Source organism: Pelodiscus sinensis, chromosome 14 (assembly GCF_052426305.1).
Source record: "Pelodiscus sinensis isolate ZL-2025 chromosome 14, ASM5242630v1, whole genome shotgun sequence".
Taxonomy (NCBI): Eukaryota; Metazoa; Chordata; order Testudines; family Trionychidae; genus Pelodiscus; species Pelodiscus sinensis.
This window is the reverse complement of record NC_143065.1, coordinates 19,130,445-19,147,932: the sequence shown is the minus strand read 5'-3', so window position 1 is coordinate 19,147,932 and position 17,488 is coordinate 19,130,445. Positions and strand designations below refer to the sequence as shown.

Below are 17,488 nucleotides of genomic sequence, written 5' to 3'. Positions count from 1 at the left end.
ATTTTAGAGTTATATGAACCTGCTAGGATAGAAAACAGTTTATCAGGCCTATCACATAATCAGGCTAAAAAGAAATGTAAAAAATACTGATTATTCTTTATATCATATCTGAGGATAAATAAAAATGCTCATCCACCAGAAACAGAGTATACCTTTACATAATCAAAACATATTCCCCCAATTCTAAGTGAGACTTTAAAGGGAATGAACAAAACCCAAGATGTACAAGGCTTAAATGTAAGCAGAAGAAAACCAGCTTTATACGTTTACAGAAGTACTAATTTAAACAACATTGATATCGTAGGCAGTTATAGCTCACCAGAATAGGACCAATATTAAAATTTTCAGTCCATATTTGAAGAAGAAATGTTCCAAATGCATGCTTGGTACAAATAAATTCAGTGCAAAGCACTAGCTCTGATGAAATTTTGCTGGCACTTAGCTTGCCCTAAATTCCTGTTAAAACATAAAAGAATTTGTATATAAAATGTATGAATTCATAAACACACCCCATATCTACAGTCTGATCTACACTACAGACATATATTGGTATAATTGTGTCACTTGGGGGTATGGAAAATCCACAGCCATGAGTAAGGCAGTTATATCGACCTAATCCCTGTGTTGATGTGCTATGTCAATCGGAGAGCTTCTCCTGTTGACATAACTATCGCCTTTCATGGAGATGCATTAACTATGTCCATGGAAGAATTCTCACATCTTGGCATAGGAGTGTCTTCAAATGGTACAGAGGCACAGTCGCATCAATGGAGCATTTTCAGTTTAGGCTTGCCCTTGGTATGTATATGCCTTAGCATGTTCTTGGAATTCACATGTTAGGTGATCTATTATGATATATTGAATCTTTCCTATAGTACAATTGGAGTTTAGAAGATCAAGTTCAAGACTGCATGGCATAGCAGTAGTGCTGTGTAAACGTCATCTTGGCATTTCTCTAGACAGCTTTTTATTCCATATAAAAATAGCCCTATATTGCTCCTGTCATTAAAAACTAATAGTTCATGAAAAACAAAGAACAATTATTTGCCTGCTTTTGCAAAGCACATGCAATTTGCTGTTTATCATTATTGCTGTAAGGATGGAACATTTCTATTCAAATAGGACTTAAAGACCTCTGTTGACTGGTCTACCACTGTAATAGTCTAAGATACTGAAAGCGGAGAATGTCCAATGTTGCACCAAACCTAAACATACATGTCTTTCTAACTGCAAATAAATTAAACATGTGACAAGTTTAATTGTTTTTAGAAAGCAAATGCCAATAATTAATACAAATTTGTTATTATATATCCATAATAACATAAACGAATATCCATAAATGAATCCAGTAAGCTGCAACTGAACTATACTTTAACATAAATATATGTTAAATTAATTATTGCAATAAAGTTTGTGTCTCAACAACCACATTTGCCTTTATCTTTCTCCTCATTTAGCTGCTCAGTAGAGCTGTGTCCATTGGACCGTACTACCCCTTCGGGTATCCATGACTTGTCCACACACCGTTCCATGCGCTTCATGATAAGGTCAAGCAGAGTTTCAACTGCCTTGCTCACATTAGTTCCACTAGCTGCACTTGTTTCAAAATATGGTATTCTGTAAAGGATAAAAAAAACACCATCACAGACCAAGTGAGACCTTTCCTGGAACAAACACCATATGCATGAAAACATTATCCTTAGAGAATGCCAACAGAATTCAACAAAAGCTTACATTTAAATGCTCCTTTCCCTCCCTGGTAGTCCAGAGAACTCTCTCCCCCCCGACATGCCTACTTCTTATATATTTAGTGAACTTTCTGAAAGTTTGTTTAAACACTTGAAGCTGTGTTCCAGGCCTAAAGAAGGAATTATCCTTTTTTATAACCCATTAATCTTTTGACACAAGATGTAAATACAGAGGAAATAATATTCATTTGATTAAAATAAAGGAAATGCATTTAATAAAAAGGTAAAAGAAATACTTAGTTCTCTTATTATCTGAATCTGTTGCTGGGCAAAAATTCTCTGAGGGAACATACTTTTGAACCCTTTGTTATGAGTCACCTACAAATCTAGTAAAATTTGCAAGATGAATCCAATAAAGAGCCTGTATGTTAGTGAAATCCTAGATTTTCCAGGCTGAAATAAATCCTTGGGGAGAGAATGGCCCCAGGACAATAAAGAAAGAAAAAATAATTAAAAAACAAAAACAAAAAAGAAAGGTGACCTAATCATTTCTTTATATGTTGCTCTTGATGTTCTGATGATATGCTGAATACTGAAGGAGCTGACTGAGGAGATGGCTGAGCCATTAGCAATTATCTTTGAAGAGTCAAACAAGTTGGGAAAGAGCTCAAAAGACTGGAAAAGGGCAAATACAATGCCAAACTATAAAAAGGGAAACAAGGACAACCTGGGGAATTACAGACCAGTCAGTTTAACTTCTGTACTGGGAAAGATAATGGAGCAAATAATTAAGAAATCAATTTGCAAACATCTGGAAGATCATAAAGTGATAAGTAACAGTCAGCATAGATTTGTCAAAAACAAATCATGTTAAACCAAACTTACAGCTTTCTTTGACAGGGTAACAAGCTTTGTGGAGAGGGGGAAGCAACAGAAATGGCATATCTTGATTTAGGTAAGGCTTTTGATATTGTCTCACCTGACCTTCTCGTAATCAAAGAGTAGTACAGTAAAGGATCTAGGAGTCATAGTGGACCACAAACTAAATATGACTCAACAGTGTGATACTGTTAAAAAAAAGTGAACACTGTGACATGTATTAACAGGTAAATCATAAGCAAGCCAGCAGTAGTAATTCTTCCACTCTACTCTGTGCTGATTATTCCTCATCTAGGCTACGTCTAGACTGGCATGATTTTCCGGAAATGCTTTTAACGGAAAAGTTTTCCGTTAAAAGCATTTTCGGAAAAGAGCGTCAAGATTGGCACGGACGCTTTTCCACAAAAGCACTTTTTGCAAAAAAGCGTCTGTGCCAATCTAGACGTGCTTTTCCGCAAAAAAGCCCCGATCGCCATTTTCGCGATTGGGGCTTTTTTGCGGAAAACAAATCTGAGCGGTCAACACTGGCCCTTTTGCGCAAAAGCTTTGCGCAAAAGGGACTTTTGCCCGAACAGTAGGATTTCTTACAGTAGGAAGTCAGAGCTTTTGTGGAAATTCAAGCGGCCAGTGTAGACAGCTGGCAAGTTTTTCCAGAAAAGCAGCTGATTTTCCGGAAAAACTGGCCAGTCTAGACACAGCCCTAGAGTATTGTGTCCAGTTCTGGGACCCACATTTCAACAAAGATGTGGACAAATTGGAGAAAACTGAAGCAAGAGCAACAAAAAAAGATTAAAGGATCTAGAAAACATGATTCATTAGAGAAGATTGAAAGAACTGGGTTTGTTAAGTCTGGAAAAGAGAAGACAGAGGGGACATGATAATTTTTTTCAAATACACAAAAGGATGTTACTAGGAGGAGGGAGAAAAATTATTCTTGACCTCTGATGAGTGGACAAGAAACAATAAGTTTAAATTGCAGCAAGAGAGCTTCAGGTTGGACATTAGGAAAAACCTCTTGTTGGGGTGGTTAACTAATGGAATAAATTACCTAAAAGCTTGTGGAATCGCCAGATTTGTAAGATTAAACAACCACCTGTAAGGAAAAGCCTAGATACTGTTTAATCCTGCCATGAGTGCAGGGGACTAGACTAGAGAACTTCTCAAGGTCCCGTCCAGTCCTACAATTCTATAATTTCCCAGGTTAAAAGTCATTCTGTCATAAATGTACAACTCCATCTAGAGTTAGCATGTCACTCTGCAAGGGTACCTGCACTCAAGAGAACTAAGTAACAGCCTCAAAATTGTACACTGTATAGACACATTTATTGATTAACCACAGACTGATAAATCTGAGGATTCCCTGAAAAATATCATCATCTTTTGGGACTGCATGTATGTCACACAACTGGCAAAGGAATGAGGTGGAGAAATTAAAAGAAGTCAATCCATTTCAAGAGCAGACAAGCAAGTTTCCACAGACATCAAACTCTTAGAGTACTTCTAAACTACACCTCTCTGTCAACAGAGAGATGTAGATTAGTCACGTTGAAATTGCTAATGAAGCAGGGATTTAAATATCCCGTGCTTCATTAGCATAAACATGGCCATCGCTTTTTTCGACATGGAGCTTTTTTGAAAAAAACCCAGCAGTCTAGACAGGGATCTGTCGAGAAAAAAAACCCTTTTTGACAGATCCTGTAAACCTCATTTTTTGAGGAATACAGGATCTGTCGGAAAAGGGTTTATTTTTCGACAGATCCCTGTCTATACTGCTGGGTTTTTTTTTCCAAAAAGCTCCATTTTGAAAAAAAAAAGCGGCAGCCATGTTTATGCTAATGAAGCACGGGATTTAGCAATTTCAACATGACTAATCTACATCTCTCTGTCGACAGAGAGGTGTAGTCTAGACACAGCCTTAATTTGCTGTCATCTCAAACTTTTTCATGCAGCCAATTCAAAGGGAAAATGTACCCTTTTAATTATTTGTAAGGTACTGCCATATTCCCAAGGGAAACTGTTCAGCACAGGTATGTGAAATTCTCAGCCTAAAGCAAATAGACAAACAATCATGAAAAATGTCAGGTGTTGCCTTACAGGAAGGGCGGGTAATTCTGTCATTTACATTTCAATTATGTAATGAATCACTGAGCCATTCTTATTACCAACAGAAGAATCCAACAATTCATGTCTAATACAGTAAGCATAACTGGCACCTTCATCCAAGTCCAGAGAGCTTAATGATTATTCTAGACAACATCACACCACCACTTCAACTCCCCTTCAAAAGCTGTAATACACAAAGCATTTTCTTTTCTCCCTTGATATGTTACTCCTTTCTACTGTATACCATGTTGATATAGCCATGTTAGTCCCAGGATATTAGAGTATGAAATAATATGTTTATTGCTCTTCTTCAGACTCTGTGTAAGCTTGAAAGCTTGTCTCTCTCACCAACAAAAGGTAATTCAATAAAATAAACTACCTCACCCAGCTTGTCTGTTTGCTTTCTAATTTGGCAGCTTCAACATGCCATAGAGGTGTGGTTGAACTTTAAAGCCAACTTACTTTTTTATAAATGTGCTGACAGAAATGCATAGGAGGAAAGAGTTGGATGACACTTCCATTTTGTGTCATTTAAATTCAGTTATTTCCTGCTTATATGAAATGAAATACAAAGCATATTATAAATTAAACACTATACACAAGACCAAAAGGAGATCGGAGGATACTATTCACTGAACAATTTAAAAACTATTAATTTATGGACATTTTTAACATACTACCTACAAAATTAATCTTAACAGACTGAGTCTGTTTTTACTGGACAAGCTTGCTTTTTCTAAATCTGCTATATATTTTGAGAAAGTTTATTTGTTACGAGTAAACAAGGCTGTCTGTCGATCCATCTGTTTGTTCAGGAACTCTTCCTACACAGTAAGAGCTAGCACCACCAAATGTGTTATGCAGCTTCCTCTTATCATAACTTAAAGAAAGGTAAGGGTTTGGTTGTGCCAGGACAATGGGATCTGCCTGGAATATGATTGTTTTTCATAATATGGAAAGAGAGAGTTGGAAAGGGAAAGCTGCTAGCAGGGATAGTTATACTGTGTAATGACCGCAGGGAACAGCAAGGGGCCAGAGATGGGACCAGGACAGCTATAACTGCTTGGGGCAGCAGGGGGCAGGCGTGGAGATAAGCTTCCTGCAGGCTCTTCAGCTAGCCTTCGGCCCTGAGCCCCTCCTCAGCCCCAACCATGACTGCTGCACCTTCAGCCCTCTGCCAAGCCCCTCTCACACCACCCTTGACTCCTGCACTCCCCACATCTCCCAACTCCCTGCCCTAAGCCTTCCACAGCCCCAAGCTTCTGCCCTGACTCCTGCACCCCTCAGACTGGCAGCCCCTTGCTCTGAAGAACCCAAGCAACACCAAGTAAATCTTCTAGTACTTTTATATAAATAAACTGGACATTTATCAATGGAAATAAGGACAAGTGCATTTAGGTGCTAATTATTCACAGCAGAGGAAATGACAAGATGAAATGCAATTTCAGAAGCAAAGAATGTTTTTCCCAACAGCTATTTCCCAAGATGTCTTTTTAGATCTGGATCTGAAAAGAACATGTGGATCTCTATTCACAAACACTGTGGTTGGTGGTGATAAAAACTGCCTCTGTTCCCAGAAATGCCTTTTCTGATCAAACGGAAATAAACATAGGAATATTATGTGTGCACTAAGAGGTGGCTGAGAGTGAATCATGAGAGTGAACCAGCTATATAGTTCAAAGATATACTGAGAGGGGGATAGGAGAGGAGCTGGTCAAGCAAAGGATTTGGCCTACCAGATCACAGCACCTCTATTATGCAATATATTTTAAAACAAAATTGCAAAATCTGTCCTAGCCCTATAAAGCCCCTAATATAAGACATGTGTCTCCAAAGTAGCATGCTATCCCACAGGGCAAGGAGCAAGAGGAGCCTGAATAGTACACAAGTTTCTCCAATATCCACCCTTCTCTCTCCTATCCCCCTTTTGCAGAAAGTCAGCAGCTTCCTGCTGTTCCCGATGAAGTTTGAACATGGTCCGTCCTGGTTTACAAACTGTCTGCTCAATTGCATTCAGTTTTATATAATCTAATTTGAATGAATGTGTTTATGAACAAACACAATACCATTTTTAAATGTAGATGAGGGCTGATCATAACTAGAGGAATTACGTTTCAAACTAGCACTCTCGCTCTTTCTCCCTTATTTTCCAAAAATGGATTTTAGCAGTAACTTTGGTGGCAGACTCAAGAAGCTGGAGAGAGGTTTATTTCATACATACACACTGCAAAGAGTAGGGTTGACTGTGTGTTAAATGTGAAAGTGTTTGGAGGAAATGCTGGATCCTTCTGTGGATGATTAAGGATGACTCAATAATTATCATGGAGCTGAAAGCAAATGGCAGAATTACCAGAGCTTCCTGTAAATACAGAAGTGTTTCTTCCTTTTCTTATACACATAAAGTTTTAAGCCACTACAGATCAAACCATTAGGGTAAAGTTTTATCAACACATTTCATAATAGAGGAAATCCTTTTAGTTATAAGAGATTTCAGAACCTCAAGGCATTCTGTCCATTGGGTCCACTACTGAGCAACCTACATGCTTCTGTCATTCTGCATATATCATCCAGGTGAAGAAATAGCTACAGTAGCTAAAGGTCAGGAATGCAGGTGTGGAGATTGCAAAAGGGAAATGCTTCAAATGACTTTTACCTGAATCCTTTAGTTGATACGATTATGATTCTGTTTATACAATTGAAGAGAAATGGGAAGCCTGAATTTCTGAGACACACAAAGGTAATTGGGCAATCATAGGGCAAAGAAACCTGTTGGATTAGTAGAGTGATAGCCTTATTGCTATTTATTTAGGCACAAATTTACACGGATAAATTTTGGGTGGGATTTTAAAAATCTCTCTTGTTCCCAATAGGTCACCACCATCTGTAAAATGCAAATAATTCTTGCTTGTTTTCTCTTAATTTGTGAGATTTAGTTAATGCTATGAAAATAATAAATGTTAAATTATAATTAAAATAAATATTTAATAATGGACTAATCAGTCTCTGAGGGCATGTCTACACAGCAGGGCTAAAGCCAAAATAAACTACGTAACTTGAGCTACGTCAATTGCATAGCTTACGTAGAAATTGCTTATTTCGGCTTTTGATGCTGTCTACATAAAAGGAAGTCCAAGTAAGAGCACTCTTCCACCAACTTCACTTACTGCTTGTAAAATGACGGTTACAAGAGTTGTAGTAAGAAGTCTTCTAGCTCAACATTATTTTGACATTATGTCGAAATAACTGCTTGCTGTGTAGACGTGGACTATGTTATTATGGAATAACATCAGTTATTCCAAAATAACACTGCTGTGTAGACACAGCCCTAGTGACTGTCTCCTCCACACCCATATTCTAAATTAGTGTTACTCAACCTTTTTTTTTTTTTTTTTTTTTTAATAAAGTACCCCTTTTTCACACACAAAAAATTGTAAGTAACCCCAGAGCTAGGCACTCTCAGCCCCCAGCTCTACCTCAATGCCCTCCCCCTCCCTCAGAGCCAGGCACCCCCAGCCCCCTCCATTCTAACCCAATGCCCCTCACCTCCCCCAAAGGCAGGCACTGCCAGCTCCCCCCTTCCCCTCCACTCTAACCCAATGCCCCATCTCTCCCCCAGAGACAGTCACTGGACATGTGGTAACTCTACCTTTGAAATGCCCACTCATGCCACCCAGCCCAGCCTCAGCAGCTTGTCTGCAGGGAGCAAGTAGTCCACCAGCACCGGGCTTGCCACATGGGGCTGTGCGCTCCCACCCCAGCCCGGCACCCTCCTAGTGTGGCACCCAGGGGCAACTGCCCCCCCACTCACTCCTCGCTACGCCACTGATGCTGCAGGGGGTGTCCTTGGTAGCAAAGGTTATTATGCCACTTCACCGCCTTTGAGCTTCTCTCCGCAGCACCATGGGGAAGGGGCGATGGGGATGCATTGTACTGAGCTGCTAGTGGGGGGGAGGGAGGAGGCAAGGGGGATGCGTGTCTCCAGGTTCAGCCACCCTCCCCACTGGAGCACCCCAAGGAGGCTGCTGGAGAGGAAATGAACTAGGAGGCGCGGCCGTGGAAGTGATTTTTTTTCTCCTCATGCAAACCCAACCCCCAACTTGGAATTGCCCTGGGTCTCACTGGAGCCTCCGCCGCAGCCACACACTTTTCCCGCCAGGCGCTGGGGCATGTGCACAAAGTGGCTGTTAACGTCTGGGCGCGCATCTCCAAACATTCAATTTGACAGGTACATGCCACCGCGCCCTCCTCGATCTCCTTTGCAGGGCAAAATCCTGGACATTTTTTGCCAAATTTCACTTTTGTTGACGTACCCCATAGACTTCTCTCACATAACCCTAAGGGTACGCATACCATTGGTTGAGAAACACTGTTCTAAATGAACCATTTACTGATTGTAGGCAGAAAGAAGATGTTCCATACTACGCAGAATGGTTAGCAGCAGTAGCTCAGTGAAGTAGGGTTGCTCCTCTTTCCTCATCCTATCTTTTGAAGATGTAGGAACATTTTTATTAATAGTTACCTTTTCTCATCCACTTACAAGTGCTGATACCCATACAGCAACTTACTGAGTGAAAAGCAATCTATGGATCAGCCTGCTAGATTGTTTCCCACATTGATCAACTTGGTATTTTGATGAGAAGATTAGCAGATATATTACCTTATGCAAGCAATAGAAATCTATGAAGTGCAAAAGATTTCAGATATAAAAAACACACATCTACTGCTTTGCATTTCCAACCGTTTCCATTTTTTTATGAAGGTGCATGTTACAAAACAGTGCTGGTTTGAGGTTAGTGCCCCACAAATAGAATTACATAAGCATTTAAGTTGGAGGAAGAAAAAGGAAGGAAGCATTATTGCACTAAACCCTATCTTGTTCTTTCTCTCCCTAACAACAGAGCTGACAATTTGTGAGGCTAATTTAAAAGAGTGCCCCTGCTTAGTACTGCCTTCAATTTCTTCCAGAATTTTATGTGATGCACAAATTGTGACTTTAAAATATTGATCAGTAAACTCTTGAGTTTCATTGCACAAGGAAATTAGTCCTCTGCAAATAGCCATGCTATACAAGATTAACCATGGTTTTGGTTTTCGATACAGTCCCACCTGATGTTCTCATAAACAAACTTGAAAAATACAGTATAAACGCATTGTTCAACAACTGGTTGAAAGACAACACTCAGAAAGAGTTAAGTTATCAATGGTTCACAGTCAAACTGGCAGAATGCATCCAGTGGGATCCCACAGGGATCTTTCTTGCATTCAGAACTATTCTATATTTTCGTTGATGACTCGTATGATGGAGAGGAAAGAATTGCAAAATTTCAAATGAAATTAAGATGAGCTATGTTGCAAAAACTATGAAGAACAGCATTAGGATTCAAAATAATCTTGATAAATCAGAGAATTACTAAAATCAATAGAATGAAATTCAAATCAAGACAAGTGCACAAAGCTGCACTTAAGAAACAATCAAATACACAATCACAAAATGGTAACTAACTGGCTAGGCAGCAGTACTGAAGGAAAGGACCTAGGGATTATTACAGAATACCTGAACTGGAAGGGACCTTGAGAGCTCATCGAGTCCAGTCCCCTACCATTCATTATAATGAATCACCCGTAAGGGAAAGTAGAAAAGAACTTTGAAGAGAGAGTTCCATTGAATATGAGTCATTGATGCTCTTATGAAATAGGCAAGTGTCATTCTGGGGTGTACTAACAGGAGTTAATTGTTCTGCTCTACTCAGCACTGGTAAGTCTTCAGCTTGGGCACTGCACTTTTAAGAAAGATGTGGATAAAACTGGAAGTGCAGAGGAGAGAACACAAATTAGACTTTAGAAAACATAGTAAGCAATTAGAAGAGGTTAAGGAACCATGAGGAAAGATTGAAAGAACTGCATGTTTAGAAAAGAGAAGGTTGAGAGGAGACATAAGAACATGTTAAATGCTATTGTTCTGAATAGGATAGTGATCAACTGTTCCTCATGTTCACTGAAAGTATGACAAAATTAACTGGCTTAGTATGCAGCGAGAGATTTAGATTAGATATTAAGAAACATTTTCAAACTCTAAGGATAATTAAGTATTGGAACAGGTTAGCTACAGATGTTGGAGGTTTTTAAGAACAGGTTAGACTATGCCTGTCAGGGTAAACTTAATCATAGGAGTCAGGGGAGGGAGAAGAAAGGATTAAATGATCTCTTCAAATCCCTTCCATCCCTTTGGCCATTTCTAGGATTCTATGATGTAATGTGCAGCTTTGTTCCTGATAAATGAAATGTATTTGTCATAAAATTATGGAGGGGTATTTACTTTGTTTTCTACTGCCAGGGCAGACAGGCACAAAGATACCTCTCCATGCTGGAATATTTCACAATAAGATGCATATCTTTGCCTACAGCATATGGCATTGCCTCTGTCAGAGATGGCAATCAGAAACATCCCTCAGGGTTCTAAGATGACCATTATGACAAGACCCTTCCAATACATAAAACAACATCACAGACCTTTCAAGAGAAACACATTTAATTTCACTTTAACCATCAGAAGATACTTGCCCATGTTTTTCTGCAAGTTCCTTTGCCTCCTCTTCTTTCACCATTCTCTGGTCTTCCAGATCACATTTGTTTCCACATAATATAATATCAGGGTTTTCACAATACGCATGCATTTGTAGTTGGCCTAACAGCAAAAAAAAAAAAAAAAAAAAAAAAAAAGGAAAGGGGGAGCTTATCTTATTCTGTTACATATAAAGTTCACTGAAAACATGAGTGCCTTTAAAAAACAAAATGGAGAACTAGGGGAAGTAATTCTTGGAGAGGAGAAAAATTAATTTGCTGTCAATTTCCTACTTGTTTTTCCCAATCTTTTATTTTATTTTATTTTATTTTATATTTTATTTTATTAAACGCACTATAGATATTTGCACACCAGTGGGATTTTTACTGCTTATAAAGTTCATCTGGTGCTGCTGCTTACATTTACATGCTTATAAGACTCCCATTGCTAGAGCATTTGAGAGCTTAAAATCTTAACGTATTTACTTCCAACCCCTGGTGAAGTAAGGGGGGTTATCATACTTCATTTTACAGATGGGACACTCTAATACAGTGACATGCAAAGGTCATAAAGGGAGTCTGTGGCAGAGCAGGGAACTCAGTCCAGTATCTGGAGCACTAGTACACTACACTACACCATCCTTCTCTTCGCCCAAAGTCATTACTCTACTTTGGGAAAATCATCTCCACTACAACCAGTTCTGATGTCAGAGGGTTTTAGACATCTAGTGAAGGAAAACAAGCAGATTATCTCAAACAAAACTCCTACTCCTGTCCAAATATCCCTAACATTTAAAAAGCATAACAACAGATATACAAAAAAAATATATGGAATGAGCCAAATTCTTTCAACAGCAATTCCTGTGAAATCAAGGGTACAATGTTTGATGAGATATTCCATAACACTCTCAGGTTTTTGATTACTGAAGCAGCTGGTTGGAGCAGCTGGTCTGGAATCCACAAAGGGAGAGGCAATTCTTGATTTAGTCCTAAGTGGAGAGCAGGATCTGGTCCAAGGGCTAAATATGACTGAACTAATTGGAAATAGTGACCATAATGTAATAAAATGTAACATCCCTGTGGCGGAAAAAACACCACTGCAGCCCAATACTGTGGCATTTCATTTCAGCAAGGGGAACTACACAAAAATGAGGTTAGTTAAACAGAAAATGAAAGGTACAGCGACAAAAGTAAAATCCCTACAAGTTGCATGAAAACTTTTCAAAGACACCATAATAGAGGCCCAACTTAAATGTATACTCCAAATTAAAAAACACAGTAAGAGAACAGAAAAAGTGCCACTGTGGTTTAACAACCAAGTAAAAGAAGCAGAGAGATAAAAAGGCATCATTTTAAAAAAACGGAAGCTAAATCCTAGTGAAGGAAATAGAAAGGAGCAGGGCTCGACAAATACTACAATCTACTCGCCTATGGCGAGTAGATTGCAACCCGGAAGAGAGGGGTTCAGGCAATCTGCGCATGCAGTTCGGCGAGTCCTGGTTTGAGCATAAACTGTGTCAAATTAAGTGTAAAAATATAACAAGAGGAGCCAAAAAGGAGTCTGAAGAACAGCTAGCCAAACAAATAAAAAAGTAATAGCAAATTGTTTTTAAAGTACATCAGAAGCAGGAAGCCTGCTAAACAACAAGTAGGGGCCTTGGGTGATCGAGATGCCAAAGGGACACTTAACAGATTATAAGGTCACTGCGGATGAACTAAATTAATTCTTTGTTTCAGGATTCATGGCTGAGGATGTTAGGGAGATTCCCAAACCTGAGCCATTCTTTTTAGGTGACAAATCTGAGGAATTGTCCCAGATTGCGGTGTCAGAGGAGGTTTTGGAACAAATTGATAAACTTAACAGTAACAAGTCACTGGGACCAAGAGTTCTGAAAGAACTCAAATTTGAAATTGTGGAACTACAAGGAAACCCCTGACTTCCGACTGCGTGAGTTACAACCCCCTACACTTACAACCATTTTTGTAGGTGTAGAAGAGGCCGAAAACTCCCGACTTACATCCTCAGCCCACTTTTCTGATGGCACACAGCACCTATCATGAACGAGGGTTCGAGTTACGATGTCCCCAACTTGCAATGCTTCCCCGGGCTCTGCCTGTATTAACTGTGGTTTATAACCTATCCTTTAAATCAGCTTCTGCACCTAATGCCTGGAAGATAGCTAATGTGACACCAATATTTAAAAAGGGCTTTAGAAGTGATCCTGGCAATTACAGACCGGAAAATCTAATGTCAGTTCCAGGCAAACTAAAAAATTGTCAGTGACATAGACTAACATAATTTGTTGGGGAAATCATGCCTTACCAATCTACTAGAGTTCTTTGAGAGCGTCAACAAACATGTGGACAAAGGGGATCCAGTAGAAATAGTGTACTTAGATTTCCAGAAAGTCCTTGACAAGGTCCCTCACCAAAGGCTCTTAAGTAAAGTATGTTGTCATGGGATAAGAGGGAAGGTTCTCTCATGGATTGATAACTGGTTAAAAGACAGGAAACAAAGGGTAGGAATAAATGGTTAGTTTTCAGAATGGAGAGAGATAACTAGCGGTGTACCCCAAGGGTCTGTAGTAGGATCAATCCTATTCAACCTATTTATAAATGACCTGGGGAAAGATGTAAACAGTGAGCTGGCAAAATTTGCAGCTGATTCTAAACTGCTCAAGATGGTTAAGACCAAAGCAGACTGTGAAGAGCTTCCAAAAGATCTCACAAAACTAAGTGATTGGGCAACAAAATGGCAAATGAAATTTAATGTAAAGTAATGCACATTGGAAAAATTAATCCCAACTATGCATGCAATATGATGGGGACTAATTTACCTACAGCTACTCAAGAGAGCAATCTTGGAATCATTGGGGATAGTTCTCTGACGACAACCACTCAATGTGCAGCGGCAGTCAAAAAAGCAAACAATGTTAGGAATCATTAAAAAGGGATAGAGAATAAGACAGCGAACATCTTATTGCCTCTATATAAAACCATGGCACAGCCACATCTTGAATACTGCATACATATGTGGTCACCTCATCTCAAAAAATACATATTAACATTGGAAAAAGTTCAGAGAAGAGCAACAAAAATGATTAGGGGCTTGAAAAGGGTCCCATATGATGAGAGATTAAAAAGACTAGGACTTTTCAGCTTAGAAGAGAGGAGAGTAATAGGGAATAAGATAGAGGTCTATAAAATCATAACTGGTGTGGAAAACGTGAATAAGGAAAAGTTATTTACTTGTTCCCATAACATAAGAACTAGGGATCACTAAATGGAAGTAATAGGTAGCAGGTTTAAAAACAAAAGGAAGTTTTTCTTCACACAGTGCACGGACGGCCTGTGGAAATCCTTGCCAGAAGAGGTTGTGAAGACCAGAACTTTAATAGGGTTCAAAAAGGAACTAGATAAATTCATGGAGGTTAGGTTAATCAATAGTTATTAGCCAGGATGGGTAGGAATGGTATCCCTAGCCTCTGTCAGAGACTGAGACTGGATGACAGGAGAGGGATCACATGATGATTCCCTGTTCTGTCCACTCCGAGACATCTGGCATTGGCCACTGTCGAAAAACAGTTTACAGAATGGCCATCAGAGCACCTGTGCTTTTTCTGATAGGCTCTTTTTGCACAAGAAACTCCTGCGGAGCGTCCACACATGCCTTTTATGTGCTAGAGCTGTAGCGCAAAAAGGAGTTATTCCTCATGGGGAGAGGAATAACTCTGCCGGCAAAAGCCCTCTGTCCTGTCGATTTACTGTATTTTTTTGAGTGTGCAAAAACGTGCTTGAAGTGTGGACACTCTGCCGGTTTTTGCGCAAAAACAGCCATTTTTGTGCAAAAACCTTGTAGTGCAGACATAGCCAATGAACCCACCATCTAAGGCAGGTGTGCAGCTTGTGAGCTGGATTCGGCCTGCCAAACTTCCCAGATCCAGTCCACTGCCATCATCCCACATCCCACCTGGCAGGATCCCTGATGTCAGTGCCCCCACATGCTGCCCAGGGGGAGCCATGTGTTATGCCCTGGGGGGAGGCTCTACATGCTGTCCCATTGCCATACAATTTCAAACAATGAGAGCTGCCTGGGCTGTGCTTGTGACGCAGGTAGCATGCAAGACCTGCGCCTCAGGAGCTCGCAACCCTACGAGAATACACAGCCCTTGAAGTTGGCCACTTTGAGCAGAGTGGGGCATGGAAGGCAGGAAGGCTCACTAAGGGTCCTGCTGGGCTTCTGGCTGGGAGCTGCCTAGGTAAGTGCTGCCAGGCCAGAGCCTGCACCTGGCACCCCACCCCTCTCTCCCACTAACATTCTGCTCCTCCTCCCACACCTCTGCCCCAGGTCAAAACCCAAACCCCTGAATCCTCACCTGAGATGTTAACCTTCTCCCCGACCCCTCCTCTAGGTCAAAATCTTCTCCTGCGCCCATAACCCATATCCCCTCCCAGACCTCACATCTCCTGCACCCCAATACCCTACCCAAGCTCTCGTCTGCACCCAACCTTAATACCACACCCTGCTCCTCCTCCTTTAATATCATGGAAGAGTGGAGCTCTTAACCACTTATCAATCTCTTGGAATCCCCCCCCCCCCCCCCATCAAAAATTGCCCACACCTGATCTAAGGTTTAAGGGACATCTGCCTCTGAGCTTTTCTAATGAACTGCTGGCAATGGGAAAGTGAATACAGGTTGGACCTCCCTGGTCCAGCACCATTCGGATCTAACTGGTCCCAAAGGAGAGAATTTGCCAGAGCAAGGGAGGTCTCCTGCCACTGGACCCCAAGCCCATTGCCTGCTGCTGGCAGACACCCTGCTTCTCCCTCCTCTACTCCCAACCTGCTGCCAGCTCCTTGGGCAGCACAGACGTCAGCTCCTACTATGGGGCTCTGGCCCTGGCTTCAGACCTGGCACTGTGCTCCTGGGGACTGCTGCAGGGCTCTGGCTCTGGCCCCACACTCCAGTGGGCTGCTGGGGAACTCCGATACCATACTGCCGTGGGGATCCAACTCCAACCCCATGCTCCTGGGGGCTGCTGCAGTGCCTCACCCCAGGAGCACGGGGTTTCCAGGAGACTCCCATCGCATCCTGCCACAGGGCTCGACTTCAGCCCGAAGCTCCCAGGGGCTGCTGCAGTGCTCCAGCCCCACGCTAATCCATGCTGCTGAAGGACTCTGGCTGGGCGCTGTGCTGCTGCAGGTTGCTGAAGGCTGCCATGCGGCTCTGGTCCTAATCTTGTGCTGCCCTAAGCTGGACTGCAGACCTTGTTTCCCTGCCCTAGCTAGCCCTCCCGTTTTTAGGCTCCCATGGTCCTGCGGACAACGGATGTTGCTGAACCAGAGAATGTCAGTTTTTGGACATACAACCTGTACTTCCTTCTGTTGCATTAACAGTTAGAAGTTTTTCATGTCTCTTGCATAGCAAACCCCAGAACAAGACTGACAGATGTTGCATGGTGTTCATGACAAGTTCTCAATCAATATAATCAGGACCAAATTTCAAGTTGGCTGATTTTGGATTTCATTATTAAAATCACCCAATTTCACACTGCATTTCTAACATCAGGGGCAAGAAACCAGCCTGATTGAGATTCTTGAGTATAGCAGGTACATTGAGGCCAAGTTTACACTGCGGGATGTGAAGGTCGGCTTAAGGTATGCAACTCCAGCTATATAAATAACATAAATGGTATTCATATACCTTAAGCCAAGCTTGGCGCTGTCTCCACAGTGAGAGAACAATGGAAGAAATGCTCCAAATGACTTCCCTTACTCCTCAAAATAGTGAGGAGTACCAGTGCTCATGAGAACACCCTCAGAGTTTGATTTAGCAAATCTTTACTGGACCCACTAAATCCAACCCCAGAAGATGGATCACCAGAGTGTCAATCCTCTGGAAAGTGGAGACATGGCCTAATAAAGCCAAGGCTTCAGCTAAGGTTTAGAAACCTGATTCACTTACAGTTTTTACATTCAGGTTTCCATTTTGTTCCTTTCAAGAAAGCTTTAAGTCAAATATTTTTGATCTTATCTCCTCTGTGAAGTCCCACATTTCTAAATCACAGAATCATAGAGCTAGAAGAGACCTCAGGAGGTCATCAAGTCCAGCCCCCTGCCCAAGGCAGGACCAATATCCCAACTAAATCAACCCAGCTAGGGCTTTGTCAAGCCGAGACTTAAAAACCTCTAAGGATGGAGATTCCACCATCTCTCTAGGTAACCCATTCCAGTGCTTCACTACCCTTTTAGTGTA

The 17,488-nt window shown here is 41.1% G+C and overlaps 1 protein-coding gene across 3 annotated transcripts in view; it reads right to left on the bottom strand.

The window, feature by feature from the left end:
• Positions 1 to 238: 238 nt before the first annotated feature.
• Positions 239 to 17,488, bottom strand: part of RAB27A (RAB27A, member RAS oncogene family) — an 86,699-nt gene continuing 69,449 nt past the window's right edge. For 2 of the 3 annotated variants that reach the window (XM_006112761.5, XM_006112765.5), the window contains 2 exons: positions 11,232 to 11,355; positions 239 to 1,617 (listed from right to left, as the gene is read on the bottom strand). In XM_006112761.5, the coding sequence (XP_006112823.1) occupies positions 1,419 to 1,617; positions 11,232 to 11,355 (323 nt within the window). In that variant the 3' untranslated portion in view covers positions 239 to 1,418. The remainder of the gene's footprint in view (positions 1,618 to 11,231; positions 11,356 to 17,488) is intronic. The other variant, XM_025178258.3, reaches the window with a different exon arrangement.